Source organism: Phaseolus vulgaris, chromosome 8 (genome assembly GCF_051622355.1).
Source record: "Phaseolus vulgaris cultivar YP4 chromosome 8, ASM5162235v1, whole genome shotgun sequence".
NCBI classification, from domain to species: domain Eukaryota; kingdom Viridiplantae; phylum Streptophyta; class Magnoliopsida; order Fabales; family Fabaceae; genus Phaseolus; species Phaseolus vulgaris.
In genome coordinates, this window is record NC_143505.1 from 47,605,443 (window position 1) to 47,619,663 (window position 14,221).

The 14,221-nt window shown below is 34.2% G+C and overlaps 1 protein-coding gene and 1 pseudogene across 1 annotated transcript; one reads left to right on the forward strand and one right to left on the reverse strand.

The window, feature by feature from the left end:
- Positions 1–7,578: 7,578 nt before the first annotated feature.
- LOC137825265 (indole-3-acetic acid-amido synthetase GH3.10 pseudogene) lies at positions 7,579–8,139 on the reverse strand (annotated as a pseudogene).
- Positions 8,140–11,092: 2,953 nt separating this feature from the next.
- LOC137826392 (olee1-like protein) lies at positions 11,093–13,107 on the forward strand. Its single transcript, XM_068632350.2, has 2 exons — positions 11,093–11,397; positions 12,626–13,107. The coding sequence occupies exons 1-2, from the start codon at positions 11,238–11,240 to the stop codon at positions 12,958–12,960; spliced, it is 495 nt and encodes a 164-aa protein (XP_068488451.2). The 5' UTR covers positions 11,093–11,237; the 3' UTR covers positions 12,961–13,107.
- Positions 13,108–14,221: the final 1,114 nt, after the last annotated feature.

A 14,221-nucleotide genomic window follows, 5' to 3' on the forward strand; every position in this document is an offset into this window, starting at 1 on the left:
GGAGAGTGTGTTTCTTGAGGTGTTCAAGGTCATTCTCTTGGTTGTTGTGTAAGTGATCAAGGTGTGGTTGCTTAGTGGATTTCCTCAGGGTTTATGAGAAGACTGGATGTAGCTCTGGGTTTGGAGTGAACCAGTTTAAACAACTGTGTACAATCTCTCTATCTCTAACTCTTTAAATTCAGTTTTATTTGTTGTTTGCTGGTATAAACAACCGATTGTTTTTGTGAAACAACCGATTGTTTTTCTGGTACTGCAGCTTTTGCTTGCTGTTTTGGCGAACTGAATTTCTGAATCAATTGTTTCCTGAGATAAATTCATTCTTGTTTTAAAAGTTTACGAAAATCCTCTTTAAACAATTCACCCCCCTCTAGTTTAAAGCCATCCATTCTAACAGGTTATGGATCAAAATGTTGGTGTTGCAAGACATAAGTATCAATTAAAGGTAATGGTGGATCATAATGTTGGTGTTGCAAGACATCAATATCTATTAAAGGTAATGGTGTAGAAGAATCAGTAGCAGGAAGACTGGATGGTAATATAGTTTCAGAAATTAAAGGAACAATATCACTAAAAGATGTAGGCACAACAATATAAAAAATAGAAGGAACAATATCACTAACAAATGTAGGCACAAAAATATCATTATTAGAAATAGAAGGAAGCAAATGCTTAAACATATCATGTATGTACAAATTGGTATCTATGGTGTCCTTATAAAAAGGAAAATGATTTTCATAAAAAATAACATCGCGTGTCACAAAAATATTTTTATGACTCATATCAAAAAGAGTAAAACCTTTTACCCCATCTTTGTAACCAAGAAAAACACATTTTCTGGCTTTAGAACTAAACTTTGTTCTTTGAACACTACTAGTAGTAGCGAAAGCCAAACAACCAAAAAAAATTATATGAGATAAATTTGGTATGTCATTATAATCCATTTGATATGGTGATTTATCATGTAAAAGAGGAGTAGGAGTTCTATTAATTAATGAACAAAATGTTTGACAGCATATGACAAAAAACAAAGAGGTAAGTGAGACTGAAAAATCAATGCACGGGCGACATTCAAAATATGTTGATGTTTACGTTCAACAATACTATTTTGTTGTGGAGTTTCCACACAACTAGTTTGATGAACAATACCTTTTCTATTAAAGAAATCAGTCATAAGGAACTCAGGGCCATTATCACTTCTTAATATTTTCAAATGACAATTAAATTGATTTTCAATCATATTGATGAGATTTTGTAAATGTTTGCGTGTTTCAGCTTTAGTTTTCATTAAACAAATCCATGTATATCATGTAAAATCATCTACAACAGTTAAAAAATATTTATACCCTTCAACAAAAACATGATTAAAAGGACCTCATATATCAACATGAAGCAAATCAAAAAATTGAGTTGATTTAGTAAAACAAGAAGGAAAAGGTAGTCGTTTCTATTTAGCAAAATGACATGTATCACAAGGATGAACAGAACCTATGAAAATATTTGAGCAATATGAAGACAAAATTTTCAACCTATCATAAGACAAATGTCCCATTCGAAAATGCCAAAGTTTAGCATTATCAATATCTACACAAGATTTATTGATGTTGGCAGACTTATTTCGAAGGCACGAACTCTTACTGTCAAGTCTACTTGTCTCAATTTTTGTTTGTGACACCTGATGGATACTAGAAGTCCTTAATTGATAAAGGTTATGGGATCTCTCAGTTGTACCAATCACTCTCAATGGTTGAGTCTGAATAATGAAAGAAATAGAAGGTTGAAAAATGGTTAAACAATTGTGATTTGTGGTTAATTTAGAAACAAAAATCAAATTGACGTGAAATGAAGGTACATATAAAACACCAGTCAAAGTGAGTAAGGGAGATATTTGAACTATACCAGACTGATTAACACTTAATTGACTTTCGTTAGGTAAAAAGACTAGGACAGATGAAATATTATGAATGGAGAAGAAAAGATTCTTATCGTAACATATATGATATGTAACCCATGTGTCTAATACCTAGTGATTAGAAAACTTACCTGATTTGGTTGAATTGATTTGCGACGTATTGACATGATTTAAAGCAGGAGTTTGACAAGATGATTGTTGGATCGAAGCCATTAAATTGTTGTACTGTTCTTGAGCAAGATAGAGAAACGAAAGAGATGATGGCCTAAAGATCCTAAAAGCTCTTATACCATATTAGTTTTGTATATCTCATAGAGAAAGAAGAGAAAAGGGAGAAAATTTTATTGATCAAGAATTGTTACACATAAATTATTGAGTGCTATATTTATATAGCACATAAAAAAGATAAAAGATAAAAATAAAAATAAATGATATTGATAAAGCAGTTACAACTGATAGAACAGTAATTGTTGAACCAAGTGTGTTCAAGCTTTGAAGAATCCAAACCCTTTGAAGGTTGATGAAAGGCTGGTTGAGCTTGCTGTTGTTGTGTTGTCTTTTAGATAGGATCTGGGGTAGACTTTATGTATAATCCACTCTTGATTGAATGCAAAGCATAAGCATTCTCAAACCTTTTAAAAGAAAAGTGTTTTTTCAAACTAAGTGAAAAACAACCTGTTGTTTTGTCGAAACAACCGATTGTTTTATACTTAGGTGATTTTAGAAAGATTGAAAACTGTTTTTAAATGGTTGACTTGCTGTCAAAACAAATCAACCGATTGATTCGTTGAAACAACCGATTGTTTGTTTTGGGACCATAACAGAAAACTGTTTTGTGCTTTGACTGAGCATTAAATGATTTTCTAACTGTTTACGCTCCAGTTTTTAATGCTTTGACCAATCTTTAAATGCAATTAATAGTTTGTTAAGATTATGCAACAAACAACTTTGATTAAAAATAGAAAAACAGATTTGAGTTTTTCAACTGATTTGAGATTTTGAAAAGTTGAGAATTGCTTAGAGATTGCATTGATCAAAGAGTGTGAGATAGGATTTTCATCTTGTATTTATTTCAGATTTGTTCTGTAACAAGTGTAATCCTTTGTATCTTTTGAAAGAAACTCTGTGTGTATTGCTGAGAAGTGTTGTGTGTTTTTGAGGGGATCAAGATCAGCATTCTTAGTGTTGTTATGCTTAGCCAAAGGAAGTGTGTGTCTTGAGGGGATCAAGGTCACTTCTTTGGTTGTGTTGTAAGTAATCTAGGGTTGATTGCTTAGTGGATTCCCTAGTGGTTTTTGAGAAGACTAGATGTAGCTCTGGGTTTATAATGAACCAGTATAAACCTCTGTGTGCATTTTCTCTATCCTTAATCTCTTTAAATTCAATTTTTATATTTGTAAACTGGTATAAACAACCGTTTGTTTCTGCGAAACAACCGATTGTTTTTATGGTGTTGTGCTTTTTGCTTTTTGTTTTGGCAAACTGATTTCTAATTCAAGTGATTCTTGAAGTAAATTCATTCTTGGCTTAAAAGTTTGCGAAAACCCTCTTTAAACCATTCACCCCCCTCTAGTTTAAAGCCATACTTTCTATCACTAATAACTGATAAGGTAGTTACAAATGAAAATATAAAATATTATATGAGAATATTTTTATCATCTAATAATACCTTTTGCAGTGCTTGTACATCAATCCTTCTCTGATACATTAATAACACTTTTTCTCACTTATGGGTTACTAGAATCATAATATGGTATCACGAGCCTATTTTTTTTTTCGTTTATCATGTCTTCCGCAACATCCACTGAGAGTCCATCCTTAGTCACCATGTCTTTACCCTCTCATTCCTTGCAGCATTTTACAATTCCTATTTCCTTAAAACTTTCAGAGGAGAATTTCTTGTTGTGGAAAGATCAAGTTCTTGCTTCCATTGATGGTCTTCTGCTATGAAAGTTTCTCGACGATTCTCAAGTTCCACCACGTCTCCTTCCCACCACCGATGGTACCTCCACTCACACCAACAAAGAATGTTTTGTGTACAAACAAAATAGTTTAATTGTTGCGTGGATGTTGGCCTCCATTACCACTTCGTTCTTGACAAAAATGGTAGGTTTGAAATCTTCACAAATTTGGGACACTTTCAATACCTATTTTGAGTCCAATACACGTGCTCAGATAAAAAAATTTGTTTGCGACTCAGAACTTTCAAAAAAATGATTGTGCGATTAGTGCCTATCTCTTAGAGATCAAGAAATCAGTTGATTCCCTTGCGATTATTGGTGCCCCAATTTCCATTGAAGACCACGTTGAAGCCATCCTTGATGGTCTTTCAAAAGACTTTGATCCCTTTGTTTCTTCTATTATGTCAAGAAAAGAACCCTACCAATCAATGAGATCGAGGCTCTTATACTCGTTCAAGAAGAACATCTTCAACATTCGTTCTATTGATATGCTTCCTTATACTCCTGCTGCTTGATAAGTGTCATAATTTAGTAATATTTCATGCAAAAAGATAGGTACTTATGGACTTTAATTGATAAAATAGTTATAATTCAACCCATAATTTAGAAATTCGAACCTTTTACATATTTTTTTTTGATTATAATATGAATATGAACGATTTATTCATAAATTTGTGTTAATTTCAGGATTCTATGGTAAAAGGGCTAAAGAAGAATGAACAAGTTAAAGACAAGATGAAAAGAAAAAGTTGGAACATTGAAAACTCGCCCAAGGCTCGCTTAAGCGAGTCCACTCCAGTGAAGTTGAGTTTTTTCTCATCAAACTCGCTTAAGCAAGCAATATCTCGCTTAAGCGAGATGTCACTTAGCCCAATCCCAGTTAGGTTAAATAGAAGGGGTAAAACATAACCCCATACATCATTGGAAGGATATTGAGAGATAGAAAACCTTAGAGAAGGCAGTCATAAAGGAGAAACATCCTGGATTTTCTTTTCTAGCTTTCCATGTTTGTAATGGCCAACATGAGTGGCTAATTATTCCCTTTGGGATTGAGAGTAATTTGTTCAAACTCTTATGTATTGAGGTGATATTTATTTATAATATTTTGTTCTTGATTGATGATTTATATTGTCATTTTATTATAAAGTTTGAATCTTGATTCATGATTTTGACCCTCAGATTTGACTGGAAAGTACTTATAAGCATGTAACCTAAATGATAATGATTAAAATATTTGAATGCTAGGAATAGATTTGAAATGTTTATTGTTTTATAACATCTATTCGTAATGATAAGGGGTTTTTTTATAAATATGCGAGGAATCGATATTTAGGAAACATTCTTAATAATTTTGTATGCGAGGAAACAATATGAATAATTTTTATATGTGCATCAATGTCAATCAAGATGAAATGTTATATGTTTTTATTCATTGAAAATACAAAATGAGTGAGAAAGATGAACCCCAATTCCAATTTTCCCAATTGACTCATCCGAATCATTTACTTTGTTTTTATTTAATTTCTTACAAATTCATGATACAAACAACATTTTTCAAACAAACTTTTACATATTATCTTATATTTAGTGAATATTATACTTGAGATTTTAGAACTGTTCCTTGTGGATTCGATATCTGTCCTTAGAGACAATTTATTACTTCTGACTCAATACACTTGTCGTAAAATAATCATCATTGTTGTCATTGCATCTTAGCATCAAACACATTCCAAAAATTAAAGATTTTAGCAAAAGATTAGTGCTCCTCATGCTCATTCTATGTATTATAAGGGGCCGCAAAATAATTTTTCAAACCTATTCCTTTAGAACCTTGGAATTCTTGGTCTTCTGCTCGTCACAATTGTCAAATATGCAAAAAGCTTGGTCACTCTGCTGAACACTGTTGGCATCGATATTTTCTTCTCTAAATCCTCATGCAAATTTATCTCAACTGTCTATACATGATAGTGAGTCCAGCACTGCATCGCTTCTGGGTGCTCCTTCATCCGTAGATGATCTTATTTGGTATCCAGACAGTGGTGTCACACACCATATAACCAACAATCCATCTCTTTACTTTGAAAAACAATCCTAGATGGTACTGAACAAGTCAAAATGGGTAATGGAAAAGGTTTGTTCATATCTCACGTAGATTCTGCAAATATTTGCTCCTCTACTTCAAATAAATCTTTATTTCTAACTGATTTGCTTCATGTTTCAGAGATTACTAATAATCTTCTTAGTGTTTTCAAGTTTTGTCGTGATAACAAAGTATTTTTTGAGTTTCACTATTATAGTTATTATAGTTGTTATGTTCTTGATCAGGAAACGAAGCGTGTTCTTATACAAGATTTTCTTAAAGATGACTTGTATATTTTTCCTGATAGTCATTCCTTGATTGGTTGTTCGGTGCACTTAACTTCCTTTATCGTTGATCATATTACTGCTAATCTCTGGCACAAACATTTTGGACATTGTAACTTGAAAATTCTCAAGAAGATTCTTGCATGTTGTACTATTTCTTCCAATTAATATTGATTTTTGCTCTATTTGTGTGCGAGGTAAATTTCATCAACTACCTTGCTCTATTTGTATTTACATAAGATTAATTCTTTTAAGATTTGAAAATGAAATCTCTTCTGTTTGTCGACATCTATGACTAGCAGGCAGATGATTAAGTCTACTTGATTTGACTCTCTCTTGATATATATCTTTTTATCCTTATGAGTGACAAATAACAGTGTATGAGATGTTTAAAATGAAAAATGGCACTTCAAACCTTAGAGGAAATGCATAAGGAAGTAAGCTATACGTTACTATTAAACTCTGGAGAAGAGAAAAACATTAAGCTGAAGCCGTGTATTTCTAAGATAATAGGGGTGCTTTATAACAAAAAGGAATTAATACAATATATTGGGGAGATTTGATATCTCTAATAATAAAGATATAATATGAGATTAAATAAAAAATGTTATATATATATATATATAATCTATATATTCCTGATTATATAGAATCAACTCCTTGTTTACATCATTATAACAGTTACATTGACTCTTGCTCCTGCAACACGTAATTCATTACATCTAATAGGTTATGCTGATGTTCCTCACGATGTCATCCTTGTATTACCTAGATTCTGTTTCAGTCCACGTATTGCACATCACTCATAATGCCATTTGTATGCACTTCAATCATATATCAGTTTCCGTAATTCAACCAAAAGCTTTTTGGCTTGATGCAAGTAGCTACTAGACATGTCCATGTTCATGGTGCAGCTAGCTTGCACATGTGGCACACATGAAGCCCGATCACTACTTTCTTTACCTGTAACTCTTAGGCGTTATTTTATATATATAATAAGACAATGGGTCAATCAAAGGGGCTTGCCGAAAAATGAACAGTTTACAGGTTTACATCTTAGGTAGATAAATGCATTTACTTGGCAAAAGGTCAAAGATGCTGTTGCTCTAGAGATATTTAGTAAATTCTACCATGTGTCATGTTCAGAATGTAAGTCATAAAACCGAGAAAAGATGGCTCGAGGAAATGAGCAATGATAAAGGATGAGAGATGTGCTATGGAACAGAAACTTAATGATTTTGGTACACTTATCTTTTGGGTTAATAATTGAGTAGGTTCCAAAGGTACAAAACCCTTAAATGTGAGACTACCATTGAATTTATTTTTTTCTGATATAGAATAGAGTTAAGAAAAATGCATACCGGTGAGAGTTGTGAGCACAACTTCATACTCTTGTCCTACTTTAATCTTAGAGAGTGGAATTGGCTTATCTTCCGTGAAATCATCAGCTCCTGAACTGAAATTTTTTTCATGCCTGTGAAGTGGTATGAACTCAAAGTAAGAGAAACTAAGAACCACAGCAAATGTTACATCTTCTGGTGGTAAACTAGGATCAACATTAACCCCTATCCAGCTATCAGTTGAGCCATAATCAGCACTAACCAAAGGCAACCCATTTGCACAATGCGTAAGTTTTTTTAAATATGGTTGCATGGACCCTGTCATTATGGAGTAGACATACTTAGCATTTGGCCAGAGTTTAAGAATTAAACCAAACCACTCTACCACTTGTAGCTCATGGCAAGCACTTTCCAACTTTGAAGCCAAATCTGGACTTGGAGAGATGATGTCCAAAACAGCCTTTCTCATTTTTGGTGACTTGATTCTTGAACTTAGAGTGTCATCTCTGATGTCATTGCAAATTTCTATCCAATGTTCTTCAAAACTGCTGAAAGCTTGCACCATGTTGTAGTCTCCATTTAAATTTTTTAATCTATAGTATAAAGTGCAAAAAATAATATTGTGAGAGTGTATTGCTAACACTGCCCTAGATTCCAATTTGTTGTTTTGTTTGCATCTCCAAATCTTAATCATTTATTAAACTAAATGCAGGTTTCAAAGGAGATTAAGTACGCTAACAAGCAGCCAATTCTACCTTGGGGACCAAGGTTTGGTGTTGCTTCTTATGATTAGTGACAATGCAGTTTTGTTCCTGTATATTGTTATGGCTACACTTAGTTTACTAAATTTAAGATTCAACTTCTCTAGGTTGACATGTTTCTTATCTAGTAATCAAAACTTCTGTTTAAGATTTAACTTCTCTTGGTTGACATGATCAGAAAGTAGAAGTTTTTGCTAGTTGGAACCTTATATAGCTCAACTTTTGTTTGTCATCAAGTTACGTTTTTTAAAACGTGTTTTCTGTTTTTCTTGGTATTTTGAAGAGTGTGAAGGTAAGCTTGTCTTGGTTGTCTTGGTATCTACTAGCTCTGCACCATTTTATTGTTCCTCATTTTTCTTAAAATATTTATAGCTCAACCTTAGTTAATTAAAGTAACTTTAGTTCAATTTCAATCAAAATATCTTCAATCAAAAACCACCGTTATCACGTTTCTACCTTTGTATTTTGGTGCAATTGGTTTAACTACTAAGTTCAAAGTGCAAACAAAGCAAAATGTCTTGTGCCAAGTTAATTAGAAAATAAAAGATGTTTATTATCGTGGCCTTGTATTAGAAAATAACTATCTATTGGTTGGGGCAATCCACTTATCCTAATTAATATATGTTTTTCCTTGTTCCTATTAAAAAAATATTTTTTCTTGCTCATAGAAAAAACAACATTGAATTTTCAAGACAAGTAAAAAGTATAAAAAAAAAATTATAAATAAAACTTTTTTAGTAAGAAAAATATTTCTTGATCAGATTGCTCCCTAAAATAATTGTATCTTTAAAATTATCTTAAAAAATCTAATGTAATTTTAAAATTGATTTATTTCAATAAAAAATATTTTTCTTTTTAATTATAATCCGATGAAGCCTAGAAACTGTATCGTTATTTGAAATTATTTGTGTGCCAAACTTGTAGGCTAAGCCTACACTTCTTCAAATAAATAATATAAAATATATTTTGAAGGCTTAACCAACGCAAATTTGTGGCAAACAAACATGAAGACTTAACCTATGCTTATTTATGGCTAAACTCACGCTACTTTATAAATGTTTGGACATCTTGAAGGTCAAACCCACGCTAATATAATTTTGTGTGGGTGAGCCACCAATCAAACCCACAATTTTTTATAAATTTAATAATATTTTTATTTATTTATAATATGTAGAATTCATACTAAAATAGCATTTTTATTTATTTATAAATAACTCTGGTAGAAACTTCCATAAGGATGTTGAGAGAAAAAAAAATTAACAGATTGTATAATAATTGTTCCTGCTAGGGAGATGGGACCTAGAGAACTATTGAAGTCTTCTTCTCCTTCCTTCGGTCGATCAGGTAACTGGGTAGTGAACTGGGGTTCTCTTCGTCCTCCTGCTTCTCCTTCGGCCCTCGGTCTCGGCTGAACACCGGATGGTGGGGGTACCTGCGAAGGCACTACGACGCTCAAGTCAGTAAAGCGGGTGGTCAGCTCTCAGAGTGATAAATGACATACCTTACTCCTTGGGATGCGTACTATTTATATTATTCTAGTGGGCCTACCTTGTTGGGCCCATTTATCGAGGTGGATACCTCTTAGGTTTGCATTACCTAATTCTTAATGATAGATTAACTTCACTGATCTTGGTTTGAGCGTTAACTGTAATAGGGGTCGGCCATCGGCCAAATCATCATGGCATGGGTCGGCCATCGGCCATGTTCCAGTGGTCTCGGTCGTCTCGGCCAAGTCTTCTAAGGTCTCGGCCTTTCGGTCGTCTCGGCCTCTCGGCCATGTTTTCTAAGGTCTCGGCCCCTCGGGCAAGTCTTCTAAGGTCTCGGCCAAGCCTTCCAAGGTCTCGGCCTCTCGGCCAAGTCTTCCAAGGTCTCGGCCTCTCGGTCGTCTCGGCCAAGCCTTCCAAGGTCTTGGCCTCTCGGTCGTCTCGGCCTCTCGGCCAAGTTTTCTAAGGTCTCGGCCCCTCGGGCAAGTCTTCTAAGGTCTCGGCCAAGCCTTCCAAGGTCTTGGCCTCTCGGCCAAGTCTTCCAAGGTCTCGGCCTCTCGGTCGTCTCGGCCAAGCCTTCCAAGGTCTCGGCCTTTCGGCCAAGTCTTCTAAGGTCTCGGCCTCTCGGCCATACCGGTACAATAATAATTGAAATTAAAAAAAAGAAGAAAACCAAGCTATGGCAAACAATCCTCGACCCTCAATCCTTGAGGAAAAAAAATTATCAATGAAAAGTTATTGACGAAGGATAAGTTCATGGTAAATTTCCAATAGATTCATGAGACATACTATCAAATAATTTATCCAGTAGTTATTATCATCGATATTTGTGTTTTACAGACAATTAAATAGCTTATTATATATATATATATATATATATATATATACAATGTAAAAACAAATACATATATTATGTTCAACGAAAAAAATATTGAGAAATTAAATGTGTTTATCCATGAGTGTAAAATTATGTTGGGACGAAGTAAATCCACATTGTGTCCATTTATGTGGCTCTAAGGTAGTTGTTAGTGAATTGATTGAAGTGTTAGTTAACTATTAAACTATGATCACTGACTAGGCACATATTCAATTCAACTGAACCAAGCCTTGCGGAATGGGGAGAATAATAAGGGCTTGGATTTGACCGTGCATTCAAGTCACTGTCATAACGTGGCAACTTTCAATTTCCTTACTGTTCGTGCGTGAGCTACAATGAATGACTATAAAGTTGGTAGTGTTTGCAGTGCTTATACAATCTTCACTACTAATTTATCACACGTAAGGAACTACATTTCTACATACATACAAACATATATACATAACTCTCTCACACTAACACTCTAAAGCTTTTGTTGGATTCATTTCCACTCTTCTCTTGTTTCTGATCAACACAAACAAATCCTGAGAGTCTCAAGAAGATGATGGATGTGAGAATAGGGTTTGTGGTGTTTGTGTGTGTTCTTCCGGTAATGGTTTCAGCCATACGTCCTCACCTAGCCCCTTTCTATGTCAAGGGTCGTGTCTATTGTGACCCTTGTCGTGCTGGTTTTGAGACACCCCTCACCACCTACATTGCTGGTAAGCCTTCATGTTTCTTCTCCTCAACTCACCACTCAAAATTTTACTTTTAATGCAACATGTCATGTAAATTTTTTTTTATCGGTAATAAAAAATAAATAAATAGGAACCACTTTAGGGGTGGTTCAACCCTTATACACGTGCCGGCCTAAAACCTTCAGACTTACAAAACAAACCTAACTCAGGAGATTAGCCTCATGCAAACCAAAGGTTCTAAACACCAGTCAAAAAAGGAAAACGAGGCTGACAATAGAAACCCACAACCAGACCTTTACTTGTACCAAAGAAAAAACTTCAGAAGCATCCCCTACTCCTCTATTAAAAATAATGTTGTTCATGTGCTTCCACAACTCGCTCACCACCCCAACCCAAATTGTGGTCCAAACGTTATTAACCGTTTCTGAAGCACAACTCAACCTGAAATGATCAAAATTACACTTTGGCAGGATATGAGACGCCATCGAAACCCCAAGCCACCTATGGCACAACCCCCACACCCGCCTAGCAAAACTGCAGTCGAAGAATAAATGACAACAAGACTCTTCCACCAACCCACACAAACCACACGCCGAGCTATCCACCAAAACCCCTCTTCTACTCAAATTTACCCTGGTAGCAAGCTTGTTTTCCAACAGCCTCCAAGCCATAAGAGCTGCAGAGGGAATAGCCTTGCTCTTCCACAGCTTACTGAAAATTGGCGAGAACATAGTCTCTTTATCATTTCTAACAAGATTATAGGCAAAATTAACCGAATAAGATTGAAAATCCCCTCCCTTCCCGATCCAACCATCCACCTCACCGGAAACAACTCGAACCTCTAACAGAAGCTGACCCAACTGCTCCACCAACGACTTCTCCCACTCGAAAAACGATGTCATGTCATGTACATACAGCAAGTTATACTTTATATTTTTATGTTTGTTTATAAAGTATATAAACTATTATACAAATAATGTTTCTCTTCTAAGATATATACCTTTTGTATTCAGATTCAACTACTTGTTAACATTTGTTCGAAACTTAACATATTTTTATTTTTTATTGTCTTATCTTAGACATGCTTATAATAAAACTGTTCAAAACATGCTCTGCATCTTTGTTCAATCCCCTCTGGTGTTCCCTTGGAAAAAAAACGAAACTGCAATTTATTTTTATTTGAAACGCATTTTCGTTTTTCAATCCAACCTGTTACAGCTTCGGCTCCTTATGATTACATGTTGCTTCGTAGGTGCGGAGGTTACTATGGAATGCAGGGACAGAATGAGAGGTAACATTGTGTACAGCAAGAAGGTTAAGACCGATTCCTCAGGATCATATACGATCTTCGTGGACGCGAATCAAGCAAACCAAAATTGTGATGCGAGTCTTGTAACCAGTCCTCTACGTGACTGTAGAGAACCCACTCCAGGGCGTGACCACTCACGTGTTGTTCTCAATCGCTTCAATGGTATTGCTACCAATGATAGGTTTGTCAACAACTTGGGTTTCATGAAGCAAAAGGTTGCATCTGCTTGTGCAAAGATTCTCAGGCGATACCGAGAGCACGATGATGATGGGAATTAGTTTCACTCAATTCTTTGTATTAGTGTTTTCTTATGATTGCATGTTAGTGAGTACTAATTGGAATAATTGAAGGTTCTTCTTAATAGGGCTACGTAAGTTGCAGTTCACTAGTCAATTTTATGGGGATACATTTAGCTATTATTCTTTCATGGAGAGTACTAATCTGCACACGATGGCATTTTTTTTTTGGATTAGCTGGTATGAAACTGAATGCTTAAAATGATGTAAGGCAATAATGTCATTGGTAAAAGTGATACCAAACTCGGTTTTTTTGAGCAAAATTTAGGACTAAAGTCTTGTGAATAAGAAACATGGTTAGGAGGAAAATCCTAAAAGGATATTATGACGGAAAATTAACAAATATAACTGATTTTAAAAATATAATGATTAACAAATTATGTAAGGTGTGTTTGTATTACTTAATTTTCACTTCCTATGTAAAGTATAAACTAGTAATTTTCTTTTCTGGTTTTCTAGTTGATTGGTTTTCCCTGTTATGGTGGTAAAGTGATGAGGTTAGAAATGGTAACGAGTGAGTTTCACCATCACATTTTTATTTTTGAAATAAAAATTTATTTATATCTTTATCTTTATATTTAATGGGTATGAATTTTTTGTATTGTCTTTATCTTTATTCACTAGTGTAGAAAAACTTAGACAATAGTTTTTAAAGCTCTTAAACAATGAATTTGAAATCATAGTCTATCAGCACGTAGTTTATACTTTTAACTTATAGACGATAGTTCACAACCGTAGTCTATAATGCACTATAGACGACAATTATTTTGACCAACCGTCAACTATAGTTCACAACAAATAAAGTCAGAGTATATCAGAGAAGGGTATAGACTGCAATTGTTGTCAAAACCGTAGTCTATACGTATAGAAGGCGGTTGTAGACACAATCGTTGTTTATAGTGTTGTATAAACTGCGATTGTGAACACATTGTAAGAAGACATAACGAACATGAAAACTTATATATCAAGATTTTTCAACAAATTTGGTGTAGTATAGGTATGATAGGAAAATGGGAGCAAGAGTTGCTTTAGGAAAAAATAAAAAAGTTATGATATATTAGTGTTGGCAAATTTAATCATATCTCAATTTTAATAACCATCTTGTTTATTCTTGAAGACCTTATCTCATCAAAGTTCTAACACCAAAAAAAATTGTACATTATTGCAAAATTTAACTTTTAGTTACCTAAATGATCAATAACAAACACTTATTCAATTGGATAATTAGAGATTGGAGATTTCA

What these genes read in the sequence shown, in the direction of transcription:
- LOC137826392 (XM_068632350.2), top strand. Translation starts at nt 11,238, where the DNA reads ATGATGGATGTGAGAATAGGGTTTGTGGTGTTTGTGTGTGTTCTTCCG. An exon ending in CCTCACCACCTACATTGCTG is followed by an intron (nt 11,398 to 12,625) that starts GTAAGCCTTCAT and finishes GTTGCTTCGTAG; the next exon opens with GTGCGGAGGTTACTATGGAA.